This window comes from Muscardinus avellanarius (assembly GCF_963383645.1).
Source record: "Muscardinus avellanarius genome assembly, chromosome: 10".
NCBI classification, from domain to species: Eukaryota; Metazoa; Chordata; class Mammalia; order Rodentia; family Gliridae; genus Muscardinus; species Muscardinus avellanarius.
In genome coordinates, this window is record NC_137796.1 from 58,306,744 (window position 1) to 58,327,612 (window position 20,869).

General features: G+C 53.9%; 2 protein-coding genes across 3 annotated transcripts in view; both read right to left on the bottom strand.

Annotated features, from left to right (window-relative positions):
- PRKD2 (protein kinase D2) overlaps positions 1–13,130 on the bottom strand; it is a gene marked incomplete at both ends in the record, with an annotated part of 38,749 nt that extends 25,619 nt beyond the window's left edge. The window contains 7 exons of the mRNA XM_080704063.1: positions 140–293; positions 372–449; positions 3,815–4,031; positions 4,125–4,279; positions 6,943–7,074; positions 10,342–10,480; positions 12,885–13,130. Coding sequence (XP_080560189.1) covers positions 140–293; positions 372–449; positions 3,815–4,031; positions 4,125–4,279; positions 6,943–7,074; positions 10,342–10,480; positions 12,885–13,130 — 1,121 coding nt within the window. The remainder of the gene's footprint in view (positions 1–139; positions 294–371; positions 450–3,814; positions 4,032–4,124; positions 4,280–6,942; positions 7,075–10,341; positions 10,481–12,884) is intronic.
- A 3,766-nt stretch (positions 13,131–16,896) lies between these two features.
- The window catches only part of STRN4 (striatin 4), a gene marked incomplete at both ends in the record, with an annotated part of 31,015 nt that continues 27,042 nt past the window's right edge, over positions 16,897–20,869 (bottom strand). For both annotated transcript variants that reach the window (XM_080702092.1, XM_080702091.1), the window contains 5 exons: positions 16,897–17,066; positions 18,786–18,872; positions 19,058–19,156; positions 19,479–19,619; positions 19,760–19,930. In XM_080702092.1, coding sequence (XP_080558218.1) covers positions 16,897–17,066; positions 18,786–18,872; positions 19,058–19,156; positions 19,479–19,619; positions 19,760–19,930 — 668 coding nt within the window. The remainder of the gene's footprint in view (positions 17,067–18,785; positions 18,873–19,057; positions 19,157–19,478; positions 19,620–19,759; positions 19,931–20,869) is intronic.

Consider the following 20,869-nt stretch of genomic DNA (forward strand, 5'->3'; position numbering starts at 1 on the left):
TCAATCCTCAGTACCACAACAAACAAACATAAAAGGCTTGCCTTAGGAACCAGGTAAACTGCCACCAGAGTTGGTGCTGGCCCATTGTAGAGATGGGGAGGTTGAGGTATGGGGAAGACCTACTTGGGGCCCACGATACCTCTGGGCCTTGCCTCCCTCGCCTTCCTCCTCCTCATTGGCATGCAGGGCGTTCTCAGAGTGGGAGCCTGGGATGACTCCGGAGTCGTCCGACTCATCCATGAGCGCGCTCTTGTCAGTCTCACTGTAATCGGTGGCCTCCTCCATGGGCACATCTGAGGGGACAGGCTGTCAGAAGGGCCTGCGCCTGGTCCTGCCCCTGCCCTGCCCACTGGGGCCCTCCAGCTTCTTACCTCCGTTGATGAGGGCCTCCCCCAGACAGTCGTTAGGGACGCGGGTGGCACAGCGCTTGTGACAGTTAAACTTGCAGTCTGGTAGGAGGACAGGCAGCAGGGAGGGTGGGAGGGGAAGAGAGGTTACCTTAACGGGTCAAACCTTCGCTTCTTTTGTGTGTGTGTTACTGGGGATGGAACCCAGGGGCATTCTACCCCCGAGCTACACCCCCAGCCCTATATTTTTATTCTTTGTTTTGAAACAGGGTCTCAATGAGTTGCACAGGGCCTCACTAAGTAGCTGAGGATGTCTGCAAACCGCCATCCTCCTGTTTCAGCCTCCCAAGTACTGGGATTACAAGCGTGCACCACCATGCCTGGCAAACCTTCAGTTCTAAACCCCAGGCTCCAGTCTGCTCTTGTTCCTAGGGGGGTGTGTGTGTGTGTGTGTGTGTGTATGTGTGTGTGTGTGTGTGTGTGTGTGTTTATGGTTTATAGTACTGGTGATTGTACACAGGGGCATTCTACCTCTGAGCTGCACCCCCACTCCCAGGTCTACTTTATAATTTATTTTGAAACAGGACCTGCTCAAACCTGTGATCCTCCTGTTTCAGCCTCTCAGGTACTAGGATTACCGTTGTGCACCACTATGCCCAGTTTGGCTCTCCCTTTTTGTTCCCCCATTTTGAGCCACAGTTTCCCCAACTATGGAGAGAATAAATCAGGGAGACACAAGACCCTTATAACTCTAAGAATCTACGCTCTACGGTTGTAGGTTTCCATTAACCTAGACTCCTAAAATTTAGAATGTGGTGGGTTCTAACATTCAAGGCCTCTAGACTTTGAACTTCACAGAGTTGTTTTTTTTTTTTTTCTTTTTGTGGTTTTAAGGACTGAACCTAGGGACATTCTGAGCTACAGCTCGAGCATATTTTTTTTTTAAAAAAAAAAAAAAAAAACAAGGTCTTGCCGGGTGTGGTGGCGCACGCTTGTAATCCCCGTGCTTGGGAGGCAGAGACAGGAGGATTGCACTGGTTTGGAGCCAGCCTCGCTGGCTTAAGAGACCCTGTTTCCAAATAAAAAAATATAAAATAGGTCTGGGAGTGTAGCCCATAGGTAGAAGGGCTTCCAGGAATCCCAGTACCACCAAAAATAAAAAATAAAAAATAAATAAAATAAAACAAGGTCTGCAGCCGGGTATGGTGGCATATGCTTGTAATCCCCGAGCTTGGGAGGCAGAGACAGGAGGATCGCACAGGTTCGAAGCCAGCCCTGCTGGTTTAAGAGACCCTGTTTCCAAATAAAATAGTATAAGAATAGGTCTAGGGGTGTAGCCTGGAGGTAGAAGAGCTTCCAGGAACCCCAGAACCACCACCACCACCAAAAATAAACAAACAAACAAACAAATAAATAAATAAAACAAGGTTTTAGCCAGGCATGGTAACACATGCTTGTAATCCCAGTATTTGGGAGGCTGAGACAGGAGAATTGCATTCCAGGAAAGCCTCAGCTACTTAGTGAGGCCCTCTGCAACTTAGTGAAACCTTGTTTCAAAATTAAGAATAAGGCCAAGGGTAATGGTGCACACTGGTGGCTGGTGGTGTACACTTGTAATTCCAGCATTCGGGAGGTGGAGACTGGAGGATTGGGATTGGTGGACAGCCTCAGCTACTTAGCAAGGCCCTTCACAACTCAGTGAGACCCTGTTTCAAAAAATAAAAGCCAGGCATGGTGGCTCACGCTTGTAATCCCAGCATTTGGGAGGCTAAGACAGGAGGATCACAGTTAGTGGCCAGCCTCAGCTACTTAGGCCCTTTGCAACTCAGTGAGACCCTGTTTCAAAATAAAGAATAAAAAAATAGGGCTGGGGGTGTAGCTTGGAGGTAGAATGCCCCTGGGTTCCATCCCCAGTAGCCCCCCCCAAAAAAAAAATTAAAAGAAAGCCGGGCATGGTGGCACACGCTTGTAATCCTAGCATTTAGGAGGCTAAGACAGGAGGATCATGGTTCACGGATAGCCTCAGCTACTTACTAAGGCCCTTTGCAACTCAGTAAGACCCTGTTTCAAAATAAAGAATAAAATATAGGGCTGAGGATGTAACTAAAAGGTAGAATGCCCCTGGGTTCCATCCCCTGTACCACAAAAATAAAATAAAATAACAAAAATAAAAACAAAAAAATAAATAAAAAGACTAAAACATAGGACTGGGGGTTTAATTCAGAGGTAGAATGCCCCTGGGTTCCATCCCCAGTACCATAAACAAACAAACAAACAAACAAACAAATAAATTCCAATGTTCTGAAAATCTATAATTCATTAGTTTTAGATGTATGGCCTAACGTTCTGGGTGATTTTAGTTAAATTCTGATTCCAGAATTCCTGAATCCTATGTTTCTCAGGTTCTTCTCAGGTTCTCTTATTCCAGAATCCTAAAGTTCTAGAGTGCCTATGAACCTAGACTTCCAAGATCCTAGGATTCCGTAAGTTCTAGAATGACAACATTCAGAGCATTCCTCTCCTTGAGGCCTTGTGCTCGTAACAGTCAACACTGAATACTTGGGGGCCTGCGACAGGAGGACTGCAGGTATGAGCCAGCCTTGGCAACTTAGCATGTCCTTATTTCAAAATTTAAAACAAATAATAAGATAGGACCAGGGGTGTAGACCAGAGGTCGTATACCCCTGGGTCCAATCTCCAGCACCAAAAAAAAAAAAAAAAAAAAATAGAGCTGGGTATGTGGGTATGTAACTCAAAGTAGAATGCCTCTGGGTCCCATCCCTAGTGCCACCAAAATAAAATAAATAAATAAATAAATAAATAAATAAATAAATAAATAATAGGGCTGGGCGTGTAGCTCAGAGGTAGAATGCCCCTGGCCCCTGGGTTCCATCCTCAATACCGCGCAAAAAAAAAAAAAAAAAAGAGTCCCTGAGAAGCTGGGCATGGTGGCGCACACTCGTAATCCCAGCATTCATTCGGGAGGCTGAGACCGGAGGACTGCAGTTCGCAGACAGCCTCAGCTACTTAGTGAGGCCCTCTGCAACTCAGTGAGACCCGACTTCAAAATAAAGAATAAAAAATAGGGCTGTGGGTGTAGCTCAGAGGTCGAATGCACCCGAGTTCCATCTCCAGACCCACAAAAAAAAATTAAAAAACAAAAAAAACTCCCCAAGAGCCGGGCGTGGTAGTGGGCCATGCCTGTAATCCCAGTACTTGGAAGGCTGCGACAGGAGGATCGCAGGTTCAAGCCAGCCTCAGCAACTTAGTGAGGCTCTCAGCAATTTGGTGAGACCCTGTTTCCAAATAAAATGTAAAACAGTCTGAAGGTACAGCTCGGAAGTAATGCCCCTGGGTTCCATTCCCAAATTAAGAAGAAAAAAAAATCTCCCTGAGATTCACATTCGGCCACAAGTCCAGACTAGGGGTGTGGGGTGGTCCGGTCTCCCTGTTGAGGCCCCACTGACCTTTGCACTGCAGGCCCTGGCGGAAGAGGCCTTTGAGAAGTTTCTTGCAAGCCTGGCAAACGGTAGGCCGCGTGTAGCTGTGGATGAGGAAGGTGTGCGGCACTTTGACCTTGGAGAGCAGCATCTTGTCCAGCTCAATGGGGCGGCCCGTGTAGAACGAGGCTGAGGAGGACGAGGAGGGCGGCCGTCTAGGCAGGAGGTCGGTGGTGCTACGGCTCTGCGGAGCGTGAGGGAGGAAAGGACCTTATCAGTGCGTTGCCCACGCTCGGGCCCATCAGCCACCAACTCACCGTGCTCCGCAGCTCCTCACCAGCTCCTCGGCCGTGCAGGGCAGGGACTCCGAGCTGCCGAGGCGCACAGAATGGCCACTGGCCAGCGACGTGGACGACAGGCGCCGCTTGCGAGCACCGCTGCAGTTGTTGGGGATGCTGAAGGCGCAGCGCTTGTGGTAGTTCAGCCCGCAGCCTGCGGGGGGCGCCAGAGGTCAGAGACACAGCTTACACCCCTCTTAGGCCCGTCGCCCCTTCTGAACAAGACTTGCCCCTGCAACTCTCCCCATACACAATCTCCTCTAAAAAGCACTATACCCCTTGAGTCATAAATCCCAGACCTGTTCTGTGTGTGTGTGTATGTGTGTGTGTGTGTGTCATGGGATGGAACCCGGGGCATTTGACCTCCAAGCTACATCCTCTGCCCTATTTTTTATGCTTTATTTTGAAACAGGGTCTCACTGAGTTGCAGAGGGCCTCACTAAGTAGCTGAGGCTGTCCTCAAACCGCGATCCTATGGTCTCAGCCTCCAGAATGCTGGGATTACAAGTGTGCGCCACCCACGCCCGGCTTCCAGACCTGTTCTTAATTCCATTTTGTAATCCATCCCGGATTGCACACTGGGCCTCACATTTACCCTAACCCTTCCCACTCCAGAACTCCACCCCAGCTCCACCCCTCTCCCTAGACTTCACTCCCCACACCTGCTCTGACTTCCCTCTGTGCCCCTTTTCTGGAAATGTCTTGCTCCATAATGTAGCTACCCAGCCTGTGCTATACTGGTAATTTTTTTGGGGGGGATGGTACCGGGGATTGTACCCGGGCATTCTACTTCTGACCTACACTACTGGCGCTTTTTATTTTTTGTTTTGAAACAGTCTGGCTAAATTGCCGAGGGTCTCTTTAAATTTCTGAGTCTTGGAACCTATGATCCTCCTTGCCTTAGCCTCCCAAGCACTGGGATTATAGGTATCATCACTGTGCCCAGCTCAGCCTGTGATATTCTGTTCTATCTGTCCTAGCAGTGGACTTTGACAGTCAGCTCTGTGTGTCAACTTGGCCAGGACAGTGCCCTAAACAGTGGCTCTCACACTAATCTAGGGGTGCTGGGAAGGTATTTTGTAGATGGGATTAAAGTCTATGATCAAGCTGGGCGTGGGGGCGCACGCTTGTAATCCCAGCATTCAGGAGGCTGAGACTGGAGGATCGCGGTTCGTAGACAGCCTCAGCTACGTAGTGAGGCCCTCTGCAATTCAGTGAGACCCGGTTTCAAAATAAAGAATAAAAAATAGGGCAGGGGGTGTAGCTCGGAGGTAGAATGCCCCTGAGTTCCATCCCCAGACCCACAAAAAAAAAAAAATAAATAAAAATAAAAATAAAAAATAAAGTCTATGATCAAGCCGGGCATGGGGGCTCACGCTTGTAATCCCAGCATTCGGGAGGCTAAGGCCTGGAGGATCGCGGTTCGCGGACAGCCTCAGCTACTTAGTGAGGCCCTCCGCAACTCAGTGAGACCCGGTTTCAAAATAAAGCATAAAAAATAGGGCAGGGGGTGCAGCTCAAAGGTCAAATGCCCCTGGGTTCCATCCCCAGACCCGCAAAAAAAATAATAAATAAATAAAGTCTATGACCAGTTAGAGAGGCTGATTAGCCTACTTCATGATGGGCCGGATTAAATTAATTGAAAGGCTTGAAGAGAGAAGCTGAGACTTCCTGATAAAAGATTTCTGCCTGTGGACAGTAGCTTGTGCCCGAGAGTTCCTGCCTGTCCTTCCCAACAGGCTGCCCTGCAGATCTGGGCAGGACAGCTAATTGGCAACCAATTTTTTTCAGATAAATCTTTTTGGAAAGGAGAGGGTGCTGAAGACTGAACCCAGGAGCATACTATCTCCAAGCTATACCCCCAGCTCTATTTATTTATTTATTTATTTATTTATTTATTTATTTATTATTTATTCATTCATTTATTTATTCATTTATTTATTTATTTTGCGGTGCTGGGAATTGAGCCTAGGGGCATTTTACCTCTGAGCTACACCTCCAGCCCTATTTTTTATTCTTTTTTTTGAAACAAGGTTTCACCGGGCGTGGTGGGCACGCTTATAATCCCCGCGCTTGGGAGGCTGAGACATGAGGATCACTCGGATTCAAAGCCAGCCCCAGCTACTTAGTGAGACAGTTTCCAAATAAAATATAAAATAGGTCTGGGAGTATAGCCCAGAGGTAGAAAGCCTCTGTGTTCCACACCCAGTAACACACACACACACACACACACACACACACACACACACACACAAAGTCTCACTAAGTTGCTGAGGGCCTCACATAACTTAGCTGAGGCTGGTGTCGAACCTGCAATCCTCCTGTCCCAGCCTCCCAAGTACTGTGTGCACCACCATGCCGGCTTAAATTTTTTATCTTGAAATGGTCTAAGGAGCTGAGAGTCTCACTAAATTGCTGAGGTTGACCTCGAACCTGCGATCCTTCTGTCTCAGTCTCCCAAGTACTGGGATTAACGGTTGACTATAAAACTCTTACTATTATCTCTTGTTATTATCTCCGACTGGTCCTTTCTCTCTCCCAGATTCCTGACAGAGGAAGCCTGCCCTCTCCCCAGAGCCCCATCACTTATCCCCCAAGCTCTCTCGCAGGGCAAGTGAATTCTGAGTAGGCCCCGCCCCCCCCAGAGCTCAGCCCCGCCCCATCCTCCCCTAGCTCCGCCCCAGAAACCTCACCTTTCTCTCCGAGCCCCCCTCCTAGGCTCCACCTCTAACTTCACTCCTACCTCCAGCCTGTTCCTTCTCCCAAAACTCAGGGCCTCAGCTTGCCCGGTCCCGCCTCCACCCCTGGTCCACTCACCGTCGCACTTGAGGCCTTGGCGGACCAGACCAAAAAGCATCTCCCCGCAGTGGTCGCAGAAGGCTGGCGCTCGGTAGGAGTGCACCGTGAGGGCGTGAGGGCGAATCTGGAAGTCCTCGAAGGTGGCCGAGGCTGCGGGCAGCAGAGGGGCGCAAGCTGGAACCAGGGGGCCAAGGCTGTTCCAACCCCGCCCCCGTTCCCGGGTTTCCTACAGGCCTCCCGGTTGCAAGGTTTCCTCCTTCCCTCCCTCCTTCCTTTCTTCCCTTCCTTCCTTCCTTCTTTCCTTCATTTCCTCTCTCTACTTGCGTGGGTTCAAAGCCCAGCTCCACCACTGGGCAAAACACCTACAAGACTACACCAGGGACCGGGGTGGAGGCGAAATAGGAACTTATTTAATGAGCCAACAGTGTCATTTTGGCAAAGTTAAAACAGTTCTTGAGGTTGGTTGCTGTGCATGTAGTTAACACTACTGGAGTGTGCCCTGAAATGGGCTAAGATGGAGGCGGGCATGGTGGCCCACACCTATAACTGGAGTACTTGGGAGGCTGAGACAGGAGGATGGCAAGTTCAAGGCCGGCTCAGCAACTTAGTGAGACCCTGTTTCAAAATTAAAAGCTTAAGAATTAAAAAGGGCTGTGGGTGTACCAGCTAACAACTAGGGAGGTTGAAGCAGGAGGATCACAAGTTGGAGGCCAACCCCAGCAACTTAGTGAGCCCCTATCTCAAAATTCAAACAAACAAAAAAACCAAGTCTGGGAATATAGTGGTAGAGAGTCCCTGAGTTGAATCCCAGATACTACAAAAATAGAATAAAAATAAAAATATGCAAATATTAGCCATCCCAAGAGCCTTGTGGAGTACATCTTGTGATCATCCTCTTTTTTTTTTTTTTTGGTACTGGGGATGGAACCCAGGGGCATCCTACCATTCTACCTCCGAGCTATACTCTCGGCCCAATTTTATTTCTTATTTGGGAACAGGGTCTCAGTAGGTTGCTGAGAGCCTAAGTTGCCAGGGCTGGCTTTGAACCTGCAATCCTCCTGTCTCAGCCTCCCAAATACTGGGATCACGAGTGTGCGCCACCACACCCGGCTTGATCATCCCCATTTTCTCCATGAGAAAATTGCAGCACTGATAGGAGAAGCAACTTGCCCCAGGCCACACAGATAGTCATGGAATTTGAACCCAGGTTCCAGAGTTCATGCCATCCACACCATACTTACTGCCTCTCTGAAAATCTGAAGTAATGAAATATACAGGAACCAGGGACATCTGCCTATAGTCCCAACTAGTCTAAAGCCTGAGGCAGGAAGATCACTTGAGTCCAGGGATTCGGACAGCCTCAGCAATATAGCAAGACCATCCACCATCTCCTTTTTCTTTTTAATCGCACAGGGGATTGAACCCAGGTTTTGTGGGGAAGCTACCTCTGACCTCTGCCCCTAGGCCTATTTATTTGTTTGTTTGTTTTTCAGTACTGGGGATTGAACTCAGGAACATTCTACCTGTGAGCTACACCTCCAGCCCTATTTATTTTATTCTTTATTTTGAAACGGGGTCTCCCTAAATTGCAGAGGGCCTCACTTAAGTATCGAAAGCTGACTGTGAACATGGATCCTCCTGTCTCAGCCTCTCAAGAACTGGGATTACAAGTGTGTGCCACCACGCCTGGCTCCCCTAGGCCTATTTTATTTTTTATTTTGGAACAGGGTCTCAGCGAGGCATAGTGGTGCACGCTTGTAACCCCAGTATTTGGTAGGTTGAGACAGGAGGATTGAAGGTTTGAGGACAGCCTCAGCAAGTAGTGAGACTCATCCACTCAGTGAGGTTGTGTTTCAAAATGAAAAGTAAAAAGCCGGGCGTGGTGGCGCACGCTTGTAATCCCCGCGCTTGGGAGGCTGAGACAGGAGGATCGCACGGGTTCGAAGCCAGCCTCAGCTACTTAGTGAGGCTCTCGGCAACTTAGTGAGACTCTGTTTCCAAATAAAATAGAAAATAGGTCTGGGAGTATAGCCCGGAGGTAGAAAGCTTCTGGGTTCTACCCCCAGTACCACCAAAAAAAAAAAAGTAAAAAGCCAGGTGTGATAGCACACACTTGTAATCTCAGCATTTGGGAGGCTGAGACAGGAGGATCGCGGTTCATGGACAGCCTCAGCTACTTAGTGCGACCCTTTGCAAATCAGTGAGACCATATTTCAAAATAAAGAATAAAATATAGGGCTGGGGTGTAGCTCAGAGGCAGAATGCCCTTAGTACTGCAGAAAAAAAAAAAAAAGAAAAAAAAAAAGTAAGATAGGCTGGGGTAGCTGGGTGTGTTGGTGCATGCTTGTAATCCCAGTATTTGGGAGGCCGAGACAGCAGGATTGCAGGTTTGCAGCCAGCCTCAGCTACTTTGTGAGGTCTCTGCAACTTAGTGAGACCCTGTGTCAAAATAAGGAATAAAAAATAGGACTGGGGGTGTCAATCGGAAGCAGAATGCCCCTGGGTCCAATCCCCAGTACCTAAATAAATAGATAGATAGATAGATAGGGCAAGAGGTGTAGCTTGGAGGTAGAGTGCCTCAGGGTTCAATCCCCAGTACGAAAGAAAGAAAAAGAAGGAAAGAAAGAGGGAGAGAGAGAAAGAAACAAGCAAACAAACAAAACAGGGTCTCACTAAGTTTAGCTGAGGGTTTTGTTAAGTTGCTGAGGCTGGCCTTGAACTTGCAACCCTCCAGTCTCAGTCTCCTATGCACTGGGAGTACCGGTGTATGCTATTGAGCCCCAGGGTATCAGAACATTTTTACCTTTATATTCAAGTGTAACAAATATAACATTGGTCCAGGAAATGGCACCTATCGAGATCTTCATACTGCACAAACCACGTTATCAGCATAATGACTGATATAGATCAGTCTTCCAAAGTCCCTGGGATACCCTCCTGGGTTCCCGACCCTTCCTTCCTCCCTCTCCCTCTCCCTCTCCCTCTCCCTCTCCCTCTCCCTCTCCCTCTCTCTCTCTTTCCTGATACCAGCACAGGGATTGAACCCAGGGACCTGTCTACCTCCAGGCTATACCTCCAGCCCTTTTTAACTTCTTGTTTTGAAACAGGGTCCTATCAGTTTACTGAGAGTCTCACTAAATTGCTGAGGCTAGTCTTGAACCTGCGATCCTCCTGTCTCTGTGCTTCAGAAACACAGTACAGTGCTAATGGGCGCCAGGCTCCTTTCCATCAGCCTTAGGTTCGGGAGATTCGCCCCTGTTCCTGTGGATCCTGGGTGCTGTGGTCTGGGTGAATACCTTAGGATACATCTCCCCAATGTTGGGCCCCTCCAGAGGACTCCACAGTGCCGGGGCTGAGTCCAATCCCCCGCCCCCTTTCTGCAGATGCCCCGCCCCCGGCCGAGGTCCCACCCCTCACCGGACAGCACCACCTCCACCAGGTCGCCCTCCTGGATGTCCCCGGCGGAGCGCACCAGCTGCAGGAGGTTTGCGGACGTGGGGTCATGTTTGAAGAGCAAGATCTTGTCGTAAAGTCCGTAGAAGCCACACTCGGGAAACTGCGGGGCGGGAGAGGGAGGTGGCGACGGAAGAGCTCGGCCGCCTGCAGCTGAACCCTCCCAGGGCAGGGCGGCGGTTTTCCCCGGAAACCCAGCGGACCCCGCAGCCCCCCGCTTCCTGCCGGGACCCTCCCAACCCCGGCTCCGCTCGCTCGGCTGGGCAGGCAGGTTGCCAGGGCTCCAGGTGTGCCTGCTGGAGAGAGCGCTGAGAGAGGGCGAGAGCTGGGGACACCTCGAATTTTCCAGAGCTGGGGGGCACCTCCTCTCTGAGTGAGCACCCCCTCCCCTGTCCGCCGCCACCCCCACCCCAGCTTCCTTCCTGGATCTATTGTCCCAGCTACCTGGCTCAGGGCCCAGCACTGGGGCAGAGGGAGCTGGTGGGAGGGGGTTAGGACTCCTGGAAGGGGGGGTAGCTGAAGGTAGGGAGGGTGCCCCTCACCCAGGGCTCAAAGGACCCAGATGTCCAGGTCCCCAGCTGGGGGGGGGGCGGAAATGAAACCGGTAGAACAGAAAGTGAAACTGGCCAGGTGGGGCACCGGGAGGGCGGGAGGGAAGGGCCCCCACAAAGCACCTGGACAGAGAGGGAAGAAACACAGGGCAGAGGCCTGGTGGGGGCAGTGTGAGCATCTGAGCTGTTGGACAAAGAATTTCACCCAGAGGACAATCTGTCTCCAGTCCCCCCTGGTTTCCGGTGGAGCCGCCTGTCAGGGGTGGGAGCTGAGTCTACCAGATTTGGGAGAAAGGGGCTGGTGGGCAAAACCTTGTCTGTTCACAGGCCACAGGGTTGCCCTGGCCCTGATCACCAGGGAGGGAGTCTTTCTCTAAAGTTTCCTTGTCTGTAAAATAAAGGAGTTGGCCTAGTTCCTGAGGCTTCTCTGAAGCACAAAAGATTCGTTTTCAGGGGTCTGAGAAAATTCTGGAATTTGGATATTTTGGGGTTCCAACAGGTTCACATTATAGAAATTACACATTCTAGATTCTAACATATTAACACAACATTTTTAGGATCTCCATAACCTAGATCAGCTGTAGCCTAATAGCTTTATGTTCTAGGCGTCTGACAAACTAAGATTCTAATATTTAACTACCTGAGCATTCTAAGATTTCACCAGTCCAGCATTCCAAAAATCTAACATTTTGACAGTCTATGATTCCAAATCTACTTTTCAACACCTAGGAATCCCAAAATTCCAGCCTTGTTTTAATATTTCAACAATTCCCTCCCACCTCTGGTGCTAGAGATTAAACCCAGGGGCATTCTCACGCTGAGCTACATTCCCAGCCCTTTTTATTTTGAAACAGGGTCTCATCAAATTGCTGAGGCTGGTCTCAAAACTCAGATTCTCCTGCCTCAGCCTCCCAAGTACTGGGATTACAGGTATATGGCATCACGCCCAGCTTAATGTTTTAGTTTGTTTTTGGCACTGGGGATTGAACCTGAAAGGAGCATTCTACCTCTGAGCTACATATATACCCCCTCCGACCTTTTTGTTTTGTTTTGTTTTGAAACGGGGTCTTGCTTGGTTGCTGAGATCCTTGCTGCATTGCTGAGGTTGTCCTCAAACTTGCGATCCTCCTGTCTCAGCCTCCCAAGTGCTGGGATTATAACTGTGCACCAATTACACCAAGCTTTATTTTTTTATTTTGAAGCAGAGTCTTATTAAGTTACTCATGGAGTAATTTAGGACTCTTAATACTTGAACATCAGAGGAATTCAATTACCTAGGATGTGTATTCTGACTGCTTAAGTTTGGACAGTATTAACATTTTTACAGTCTGGTATTTGAACCACATAGAAGCCCACTATTCTCAAGTGACATTCTAGGATAGGCATCCAGTTCCATCTGGTTCCTTCATGCTACAACCCCTGGGGCCAAGGCCCTGGGGACCCTGATGCTAACTAAGGGCAGAGTGGGGCACTGCCCTAGGAGAGGGGGCTGAGTTCTCGGGGCCTCTGGTGACTTTTCCACACCCACCTCAGGACGGGGACAGACAGGGATTGGGCCCTAAGACCTCATCTGCCCCTGGCAGCTTCGCACCCACACTTGTTACCCGATCACCACAGCCAGCCTGGCTTCAGTGTCTACAGTTTCCACCAAATGGGAGGGCCGGGATGGACCTGCATGGAGAGGTCCCCCCACATCTGTTGCCCCCACCTGCCCCTTCCTCCCCACTCTGCACCTGGCAGCACCTCCCTTCCTCCCCAGAGGCTGCAGAAAACAATAACATGCAGGGACGCCCAATTTGGGGAGGCCTTTGGGTCCTCCCCACGCCTGCCCTGGCCTCCCTCAGGCGGGTGGGAGTGAGGACGTGATTGGGGGTCAGTGCCTCTCCCTTAAGCTGCCCAGATCCCCTCCCACAGGCTCCTCTCCCCAGGCTGTAGAGGGGAGCCCCTCTCCCTCACCTTCTGGTCCACGATGGAACAAGCCAGCTGCTTCACGTGAGCCAGCTCCGAGGCGGGGGGCAGCAGCACGAACTCGCGGGTCAGGCCGATCTGGATGTGGAAGGAGACCCCGGAGCCCGGGGCGGGGGCCTGGGGCAGCAGCGGTGGCGGTGACTGCAGCTCCAAGCCGCCGTGGGGTGGAGGAGACCCGGGCCCCGGAGAGCCCGGGAGGCCGAGCCCGGCGGGATGGGAGTGGGCGGCGGCCATGGGGGCAGGCCCGGACGCCCCGCGCGGCGCCACCCGGGTCGGGCTGGGAGAGCCCTGGGAACCCGGGTCTGAGGTCCGAGGGAAAACGAGGACTGATGGCAGGGAGCCGAGAAGAGAAATCTGGCACGTCGAGGGACACGAGGATGACAGGGTCCTGGGAAAAGAGAGAAAAGGACTCTAGTGGATCACACACCCGGAGCCGGGGGGTCCCAGGATATCAGAAAGAAGAAAAGTAGTGGTTTGGGGGAGCCACCACCGGTCGAGAGATTCCAAGAAATCAGAGAGGAAAACCTAGCAGGTCAGGGTTACAGGGATCCGGAGACACTGCGATCCAGAGGCCCCTCGGCGAGAGGAGCCGGGAATCCCAGGATCCGGTGGCTCCGAGAAGCTCTCGCTAAAAAGAGGGCCCGAGGGATTCGCCACCTGGGATGTAGAGGGCAGGAGTCTCTGCTGGGGATCGAGTGGATCCCAGGATCCGGCCGGCCCAGGGATGAGCAGAGGGGCCCCCAGGCCGGGTAGAAAGGAGGGACGCTCACAGGTCACGGAAGTTGGAGGAGAGCTCGGTCGCGGGCCGCGGGACAGGGGGCGTTACCGGAGGTGGGGTGGGTGGGGGGCAAGGGACCGTCGCACAGCGTGGGTGGCTCTTTTTTCCCCCTTCAAAGTTTAAGTCGGCGGCGGCGGCCCAGGAGGAAGTGTCCGGAGCGACCGTGCGGTCGGCCAATCGGCGCGGGGCTCGGTGACGTCACGGAGGGGCGGGGCCTGCGCGGGCCGGGGGCGGAAGGGAAGGGCGGGCCCCGGGCGTCCGAGTTGAGGGTTGGGCCTCCTTTGCGGGGTCCGGGGTCCCGGGTGGCAGACGGAGGGCTGGCGGGCCGACCGATCCCTCCCCCCTGCACACCCAAGTCTGGAAAGTTAACTTTGTTCCCTGAGCTGCCAGGGAGGGCCCAGCCACCCTCCCCCGCCTGCAGGTGGCGGGGGCAGGCGCCAGCAGGCGCTTGGTCCTTTAAGGAGGGCAGCCGGCCCGGCTGGCCTGCATCCGGTGCCCACCGCAGGGGACAGGGTCGGAAACAGGGTCCGGCCCGCTTTCCGGACTTCGCCTCTCTCTTCCCAGAGTGTCGCCTCTGCAGATCACTCCCGCCCATTCCACAAGTGGGAGGACCGAGCGGAGAGTCTAGCCTCAGCACGGTCAAGGTGCATGGAGCCTTCTGGAGGGGGGCTGCCGAGGGTGTCGTTCCCTTCCACTTGACCCCCGAGGACGGTGGCATTCCAAAGGTCTGGGGGAAAACTAGGAAGAGAGGACCGGCCCGGCCTCCCTGAGGTTCATGCACAGGTCTTTCTCAGTATGTGATCTTAGGTAGAGGATTCCCTCTGTAAGCCTCAGCCTCAGTCATCGTCAGAAGGGATTGCAATAGGACTGACCACAGGGGGTCTGGGAGACTGATGAGCCGTTATACAGGTGCCCAGGGCCCAGCAGAAGTTTGGTGAGTAGTGGCTGTCAGTCATAATTAGCAGAGAAAGAAGGACAGCACCTCAGTGCTCAGGGGGTTATGTGTAGGTTTGGTCACTCAGTCACCCATCAAGCATCTGTTGAGGGCCTACTGTGTGCCAGCCATCTGAACACACCCCAGACCCTTCAAGAGCAGTTCTGACTTGATTTCTCCTCTCCAGCTCATAATCAAATAGTGGAAGCTAAAGCCTGGGACAAGGTTGGAGATGACCCCTCCACTGACACAGGTCAAGACCCAGGCTGAAACTCCAAAAGGCCTCCTAATAAAGACGGGCCACCCACCTGTCGGAGTTCCTGGGCCAGCAGGACTGGCTAGGGATGAGGGTTGCAAGAACCCCTTCCTGGTACAGGGCTGTTGGGGCAGCTGAGGTTGGTAGTGTCGATTCTGTCACCACATCCGGGGGCTGGGGTGGGGAAGGAAGTCTGAGGCTGGAGTAAGAACCCAAACCACCACCTGGGGAAGCTAGGCCCGAGGGCTGGGGGAGCAAGGCCACGTGGCACCACAGCCCGACTCCCACACCCCATAGTCATCTGCCCACTTGCATCTTTTTCCAGCGGGGCAGGTGACAGGCAGAGTGAAATGCCGACAGAGTGTGGTCCAGAGGCTTCTTCCTTCAAGTGTCCACGAGGCCTGCCAGGGACTGGGCTCATCCAGGATATTGTGGCACAGCCCTCCACCAAGCCAGAGGGGGCACGGGCATCAGTGTCACAGAGGGCTGGGAGGAGGCGGAGGCCTCAGAGCAAGCAAAGGGAGAGGGGACCGACAGATTCCCCAAGACCCTGCTGGAGGCCTGCGGCAGCTTGGCCTCATCTCATCCTCTGCAGTATGGGGGTGGTAATGAGCCTCGCTTTCCAAGGTCATGAGGTAAAATGAGAGGAAAAGGGCTGAGTAGGACTGAGTATGGGAGTGGGCCTGGCTCCTGGTTGACACAGGAACACCAACGCCAACTGATCCCACATGTCCTCCAGGGACCTTCCCTTCCTGCTCCTGGCTGCCCAGGTGTGGGTGCGGCAAGGAAGGGGGCTCAGTCCCCAGTGCTCCCTGACAAGTACCTGGGCTGTACTCACCACCAACACCCTGCTGAGCTCTGGGCCCCTCTCTACCCCCCTCGCTGAACCACAAAACCCCAGCCCCTCGCATCCCCTCCCCAAGCTCCACCCACCCAGGCAGAGGCGTGATCCTGCCCCCAAAGCCCTGGGCCCCTCAACAGACAGCAGCAGCACCCATCTTACTCCAAAGGGTTTATTGAGACAAGTCTTCACATACAAGTTCAGGGAAGAGGGGATGGGGCTTATAAACAGGAACCCAAGGGGGACTGAGGGGACAGGCAGAGGGTGGAGCCCAAACGAAGAGTGAAATAAATAGAGGAAAGTGTGGAGCTGGGAGGAGACGACAGACTATCACACAGTGATAACGGGGCCGGGTGCCATTAAAATCCCGTTTATTATACAGATATACAGGGAGTTACGGGGCCCCAGGGCCCCCAGCCCAACCTCCGTGCTCTTCGAGCGGAGACAGCCCTCTGGAGAAGGCCGTCCCCCCTGTGGAGGGTTGCCCTTGGAGGCGTGGGGGAGGGTGGGGCGCCACCTCCCCCAGGCTGGTCCTGGCCCTGGAGGCTTGGTTAGTGTCTGGAAAGCAGGTGGAGGGGACCAGGCAGAGGACATGTGGAGACTTCCCCCAGTAAGTCCCCATCAGGTCTGCAGGGAGAGGGAGGGGAGGGGCTGAAGGGAAAAACCTGGCACCTTCTGGCATCTTGGAAAAACTGATCCCCAAGGACTTCTGGCCCTGGCTGTGCTGCCTTGCGGAGGCAGTAGATACCCGGGGTGGGTGGAACCCCCAAGGCCATCCCCGAGGGGCAATCGCGGAAGAGGCCCACCCCCAGTGAGAGGCTTGGGGAAGGCGTTCCTGGGTAAAGGGCCGTTAGCACCACCAGGCTCCACAGCAGGTGGGGAGAAGCCGGCCTCTGAATCCCTGGAGTGAGGCCGGAGGCTGCCTGTAGGCGACAGAGGAAAGGGAGGCTGCACCATGACCTTCATGGCCCCACTCAGGGCCTTTGCCCCTCCCCCACATACCATTCCGAGGCCTGTGGGACTTGGCGCAACCAGAAGTGCCAGGCAAAGGGGCTGGAGAGGGCGCTTTGGGGGCGAGGACACAGGAGCACCCGCCCTCCTATCCAAGACAAGTGGCCCACCCTCACCTCAGCTCCACCTGCTGGGCCCACTCCCCAGCCAGTGTGGCGGCTAGGGCGGGGCCAGGTGGCATCATACGAAGACCTTGGCCAGGGCATCAGCGCCAGCACTGGCGATGAGAGCCTTGCTGGGGTGGCAGGCAACGGCATGGATGGCCTCCTCGTGCTTCTTGCGGTGGGCTGTGATCTCCTGCACGCACGTCTTGTTGTCCAGGCTCCACAGGCGCAGGGAGCAGTCGTGGCCTGCACAGGGGTACGAGCAGATAGGTGTTACCAAGCTCTGCTCAGACCTGGCCCTCTTCCTCCCATTGTTCTGTCCAAAGAACAGAACTTCTGTCCCCATCCTGCCAACCATCCATGTAGTCACTAAGTATTTACTGAGACCTGTTGTGGACCAGGCCCTGGGGGGTTCACTCAACAGAATGGGCACACTTCCCCACCCAGAGGACACTGCAGTATGAGACTGGAAAAGAAAACAGCAGGTGGGGCTGGGCAGGGCTCAGTGGCAGAGTGCCCACCTGGTGTGCACCAGGCCCTGGTTCTATCCCCAGAACCACAAGCCAACCAACCAAACAAAGCCCAGCACAGTGATGTATGTTTATAATCCCAGTACTTGGAGGCCAAGACAGGAGGATCACAGATTCCAGGCAGCCAGTTGCAGCTACTTAGTAAGGCCCTATTTGAAAATAATCAAATAGGGCTGGGGGCATAGCTCTGAGGTAGAATGACCCTGGGTTCAATACCCAGTCCCACAGAAAAAAAAAGTAAATAAATAAATAGCTGCCCCCCCCAAAAAAAAAAAAAACAGGGAGGAAGAAAATAGCAGACACTACTACCTGTGGTCAGTGAGGACAATAGTGTGGGAGGGAGAGGGGAGCTGTCCAGGCTGAGGTCAGCCAGTAGGGCCCCAAGGGGGGAATGCTATAGCTAGGACGACAGGCTGGAGGAGACTGCCGGCAGACCAGCTGGGACCTCGGGGCTCAAGGCCTGACCTGTAAGTCAGGGTGAGGCTGGTGCTGGCTGTAGAGGCCAGGTTGAGGCTTTGCCCCCGCCACAGGCATCACAGCTCCCAGGCTGGAGTGCTTCCTGCAGAGCCCCAGACTCACCTTCTGCCATCATCGGCAGGGACAGGACAAGGCCTGAACCAAGCTGCTCAGATACCATCCCTGGATGAGACGAGGTGAACCCAACCATGACCGGCTCCGAGCCACCTACAGCCTCTACCACTACCTCGCACATGTGGGTGGGCTTGATGCGGGAGGCAGAGTCCAGGGAAGCCCCTTCTGGGAGGGCGCCCTCAGCCGCTGGGGAGCTCTAGCCCAGTCTCCCTCTAAGCCCAGCTTGCCCTTTCCAAGCACAGCCCCACTGACAAGGGCGGCAGAGCCCTCATGCAGAGGACAGGACCATGTGCTCCAGTCCCCACAGGAGCCTGGTCCCACGACCTACTAGGTTGTGGTCACATTATGAAACTCTGAAGCCTCAGGTCCCACATCTGTAAATGGAGATAAAACCACCCACTGGAGAGGGTTACTGAGAGGAACTGAGCCAGCATGGTGGCTCACGCTTGTAATCCCAGTACTTGGGGGGCGGAGACAGGAAGATTGCAGGTTCAAAGCCAGCCTTGGCAACTTAGCAAACTTTCAGCAACTTAGTGAAACCTTGTTCCAAATAAGAAAAAAAAAATCAAGCTGGGGGTGTAGCTTGGAGGTAGAATGCCTCTGGGTTCAATCCCCAGTACCAAAACCAAAAAAAAAAAAAAAAAAGCCCACACACAGGTGAAGTGCCTCTGGAGAGCTCTGAGCAGAGCTGTGCCGTGGCCAGCATGGCCAGTCATGACCACGCTCCAGCCACTGGCGGCCTCCCACTCCACTCAGACCCCAACCCCAGGGCTCTGGGTCATCACCCAGCAGCCAACTTTCCTTTTCCCAGTGAGAAAAGGACAGCCAAGACATCTCAACTTACTTCCTGACATCAGGAACACACCATTAGGATCCACGGCTAGGCAGGTGACTGCATCCAGGTGGGCAACCATGGAATGCACGGATTTACCTGAAGGGAGGGAGAGAGGGTGGTGGCAAGTCCTCTTCCCACTCAGGACCTTGCCTGGGAAAGGGAGGGGGCTGGAGGAGGGGCTCTGAGAGCCTCCAACGTGGACATGACATGCTGGGGTCGGAGTTGGCTGCACTCCACCCCTCAAGCACAGGTGAGCAAGCAGGCCAATGGCTGGGCCTCACCTGTCCGATTGTCCAGGAAGCGGATTCCCCTGTCGTCATGGGCGGTGATGGTGAGGGGCTGGTTTGGGTGACTCACCACCTGGTTGATCTGGCTTGGGCCTAGAAGGAAAGGGGGAGAGGGAAAAACATCGAAGGGAAAATCAGGGAGACCAGGACAGAGGCAATGAAGAGATGCCAACCATCCCCACCCGACCTCCTGGGCCACAGTGCTGCTTCTGCAAGATAAGAACCTGGGCCCTGCTTTGTGGGCACACATGAAAACGTTCCCTCTGCTTCAGCAGGCATCCATGGTATGCTACCCCAGCCTCCCAGAACCTTCCTGCCTGCCTGCAGAGCCCCTGAGGCACAGGGCCATCCTGAGCTGACTAGCATTCAGACCCCAGTCACCCTGGCCTGGCCCGGCCATGGGCAGCTCCCTTACCACTGCTCCCCCGTGACTCCAGTGTGAGGAGGGCGCTGCCAGCCTCTAGGTCATACAGGACAGTGTCGCCAGAGCGGAAGGAGGCCACGACTTGGGCAGGCTCCATGCTGGTGAAGGCCACTGAGGTGGGGACCCCGTGTTCTAAGGACAGAGGGAAGAGAAGGCTACCCAAGGGACCTGGTCCAGCCCCAGGGCGAAGGGCCGTGCTCAGGAGCTCCCCTTTTCCTCCAGGCCTCTGGCTCTGTACTGAGCCACTGTGAGGTACCAGAGCCTCCACTTACCGCTGGACATGGGGAAGGTACACAGGCAAGCTGGGCTGCTGCTGCTGGGGTCCCAGATGCGGACAGTGCCATCGGCAGAGCAGGAGGCCAGGCGCTGAGAGCTGGGACTGAAGGCCAAGCCCCACACAGCATCCCCATGGCCCTCTAAGACGTGGCTCAACACACTTGGGTCTGGACCGCCCAAGGAGGAAAACAGGATGTCAGGGCTCCAGGCATGAGAAACAATCCAGGGGCTCCCATTCTGCTGGGTCCCTGGTAGCTGGACCAAGCTGTCCCTTTGCCCAGCTTCACCCCCGAACCCTGGCCCCTCAGGGCTGCCCCCACGCCAAATATTAGCTCTTCTGGGCAGATCCCAAGGCTCCTGAGAGAGAACTTCCCTGTTCACTGCTGTCTCCCCTGGGCCCAGAAGTTAGGTGCTCAATGCACTACTGAGAAGAGCCACCAAATGGAAGAAGGAACAGTGTGGCTCCGTGGCCTGGAAGGCCTTAGCGGCCTGTTCTTACAGAATGGCTCACAGCCTCGGCACAAAGGCTGTGCCTCCTGGTCTCCACACAGGTGGCTCTCGCCCAAACCCTGCTGACACCCAAATGTGGCAGCACACTGGGCTGGGTCTGACCCTGACTTTTCAAAGAGTGACTATTCTCTGAAATGGCACATGTTTCTCCAGAGGAGGCAGACCTCTGTGCTCTGCCACGACACAATGCAGCACAGGGCCACGCATGTGAGCAAGTGGCATCAAGGGGAAGGGGGACAGACACTGAGCAGAAGTAAAAGTGTCAATTCTGTCACCTCTCCACTTAACTCTCAAAAGAGTCCAAAAGATGCAGGCCAAACACCTGCCACCTGGAACTCCTCCACTCACCGTCTCTACTTCTTCCTCCCAAACCCCTCCACTCAACCATGAAAAACCCAGCTGGCCCCCGAGCACAGAGGCTGTCAGGCCAAGCGAGCTTCAGCAAGGCTGGGCCCGGCCCTCAGCCACATGCCGATCGCGCTGTCCCAAGTAGCCAAGCAGAGACCCTTCCTGTACACTCCAGCGCCTGTGGCATCAGCACAAGGCAGACACTGTGTGGGCTGGGGGTGAAAGAAAGAAGGAAGGGGTCCATGTTG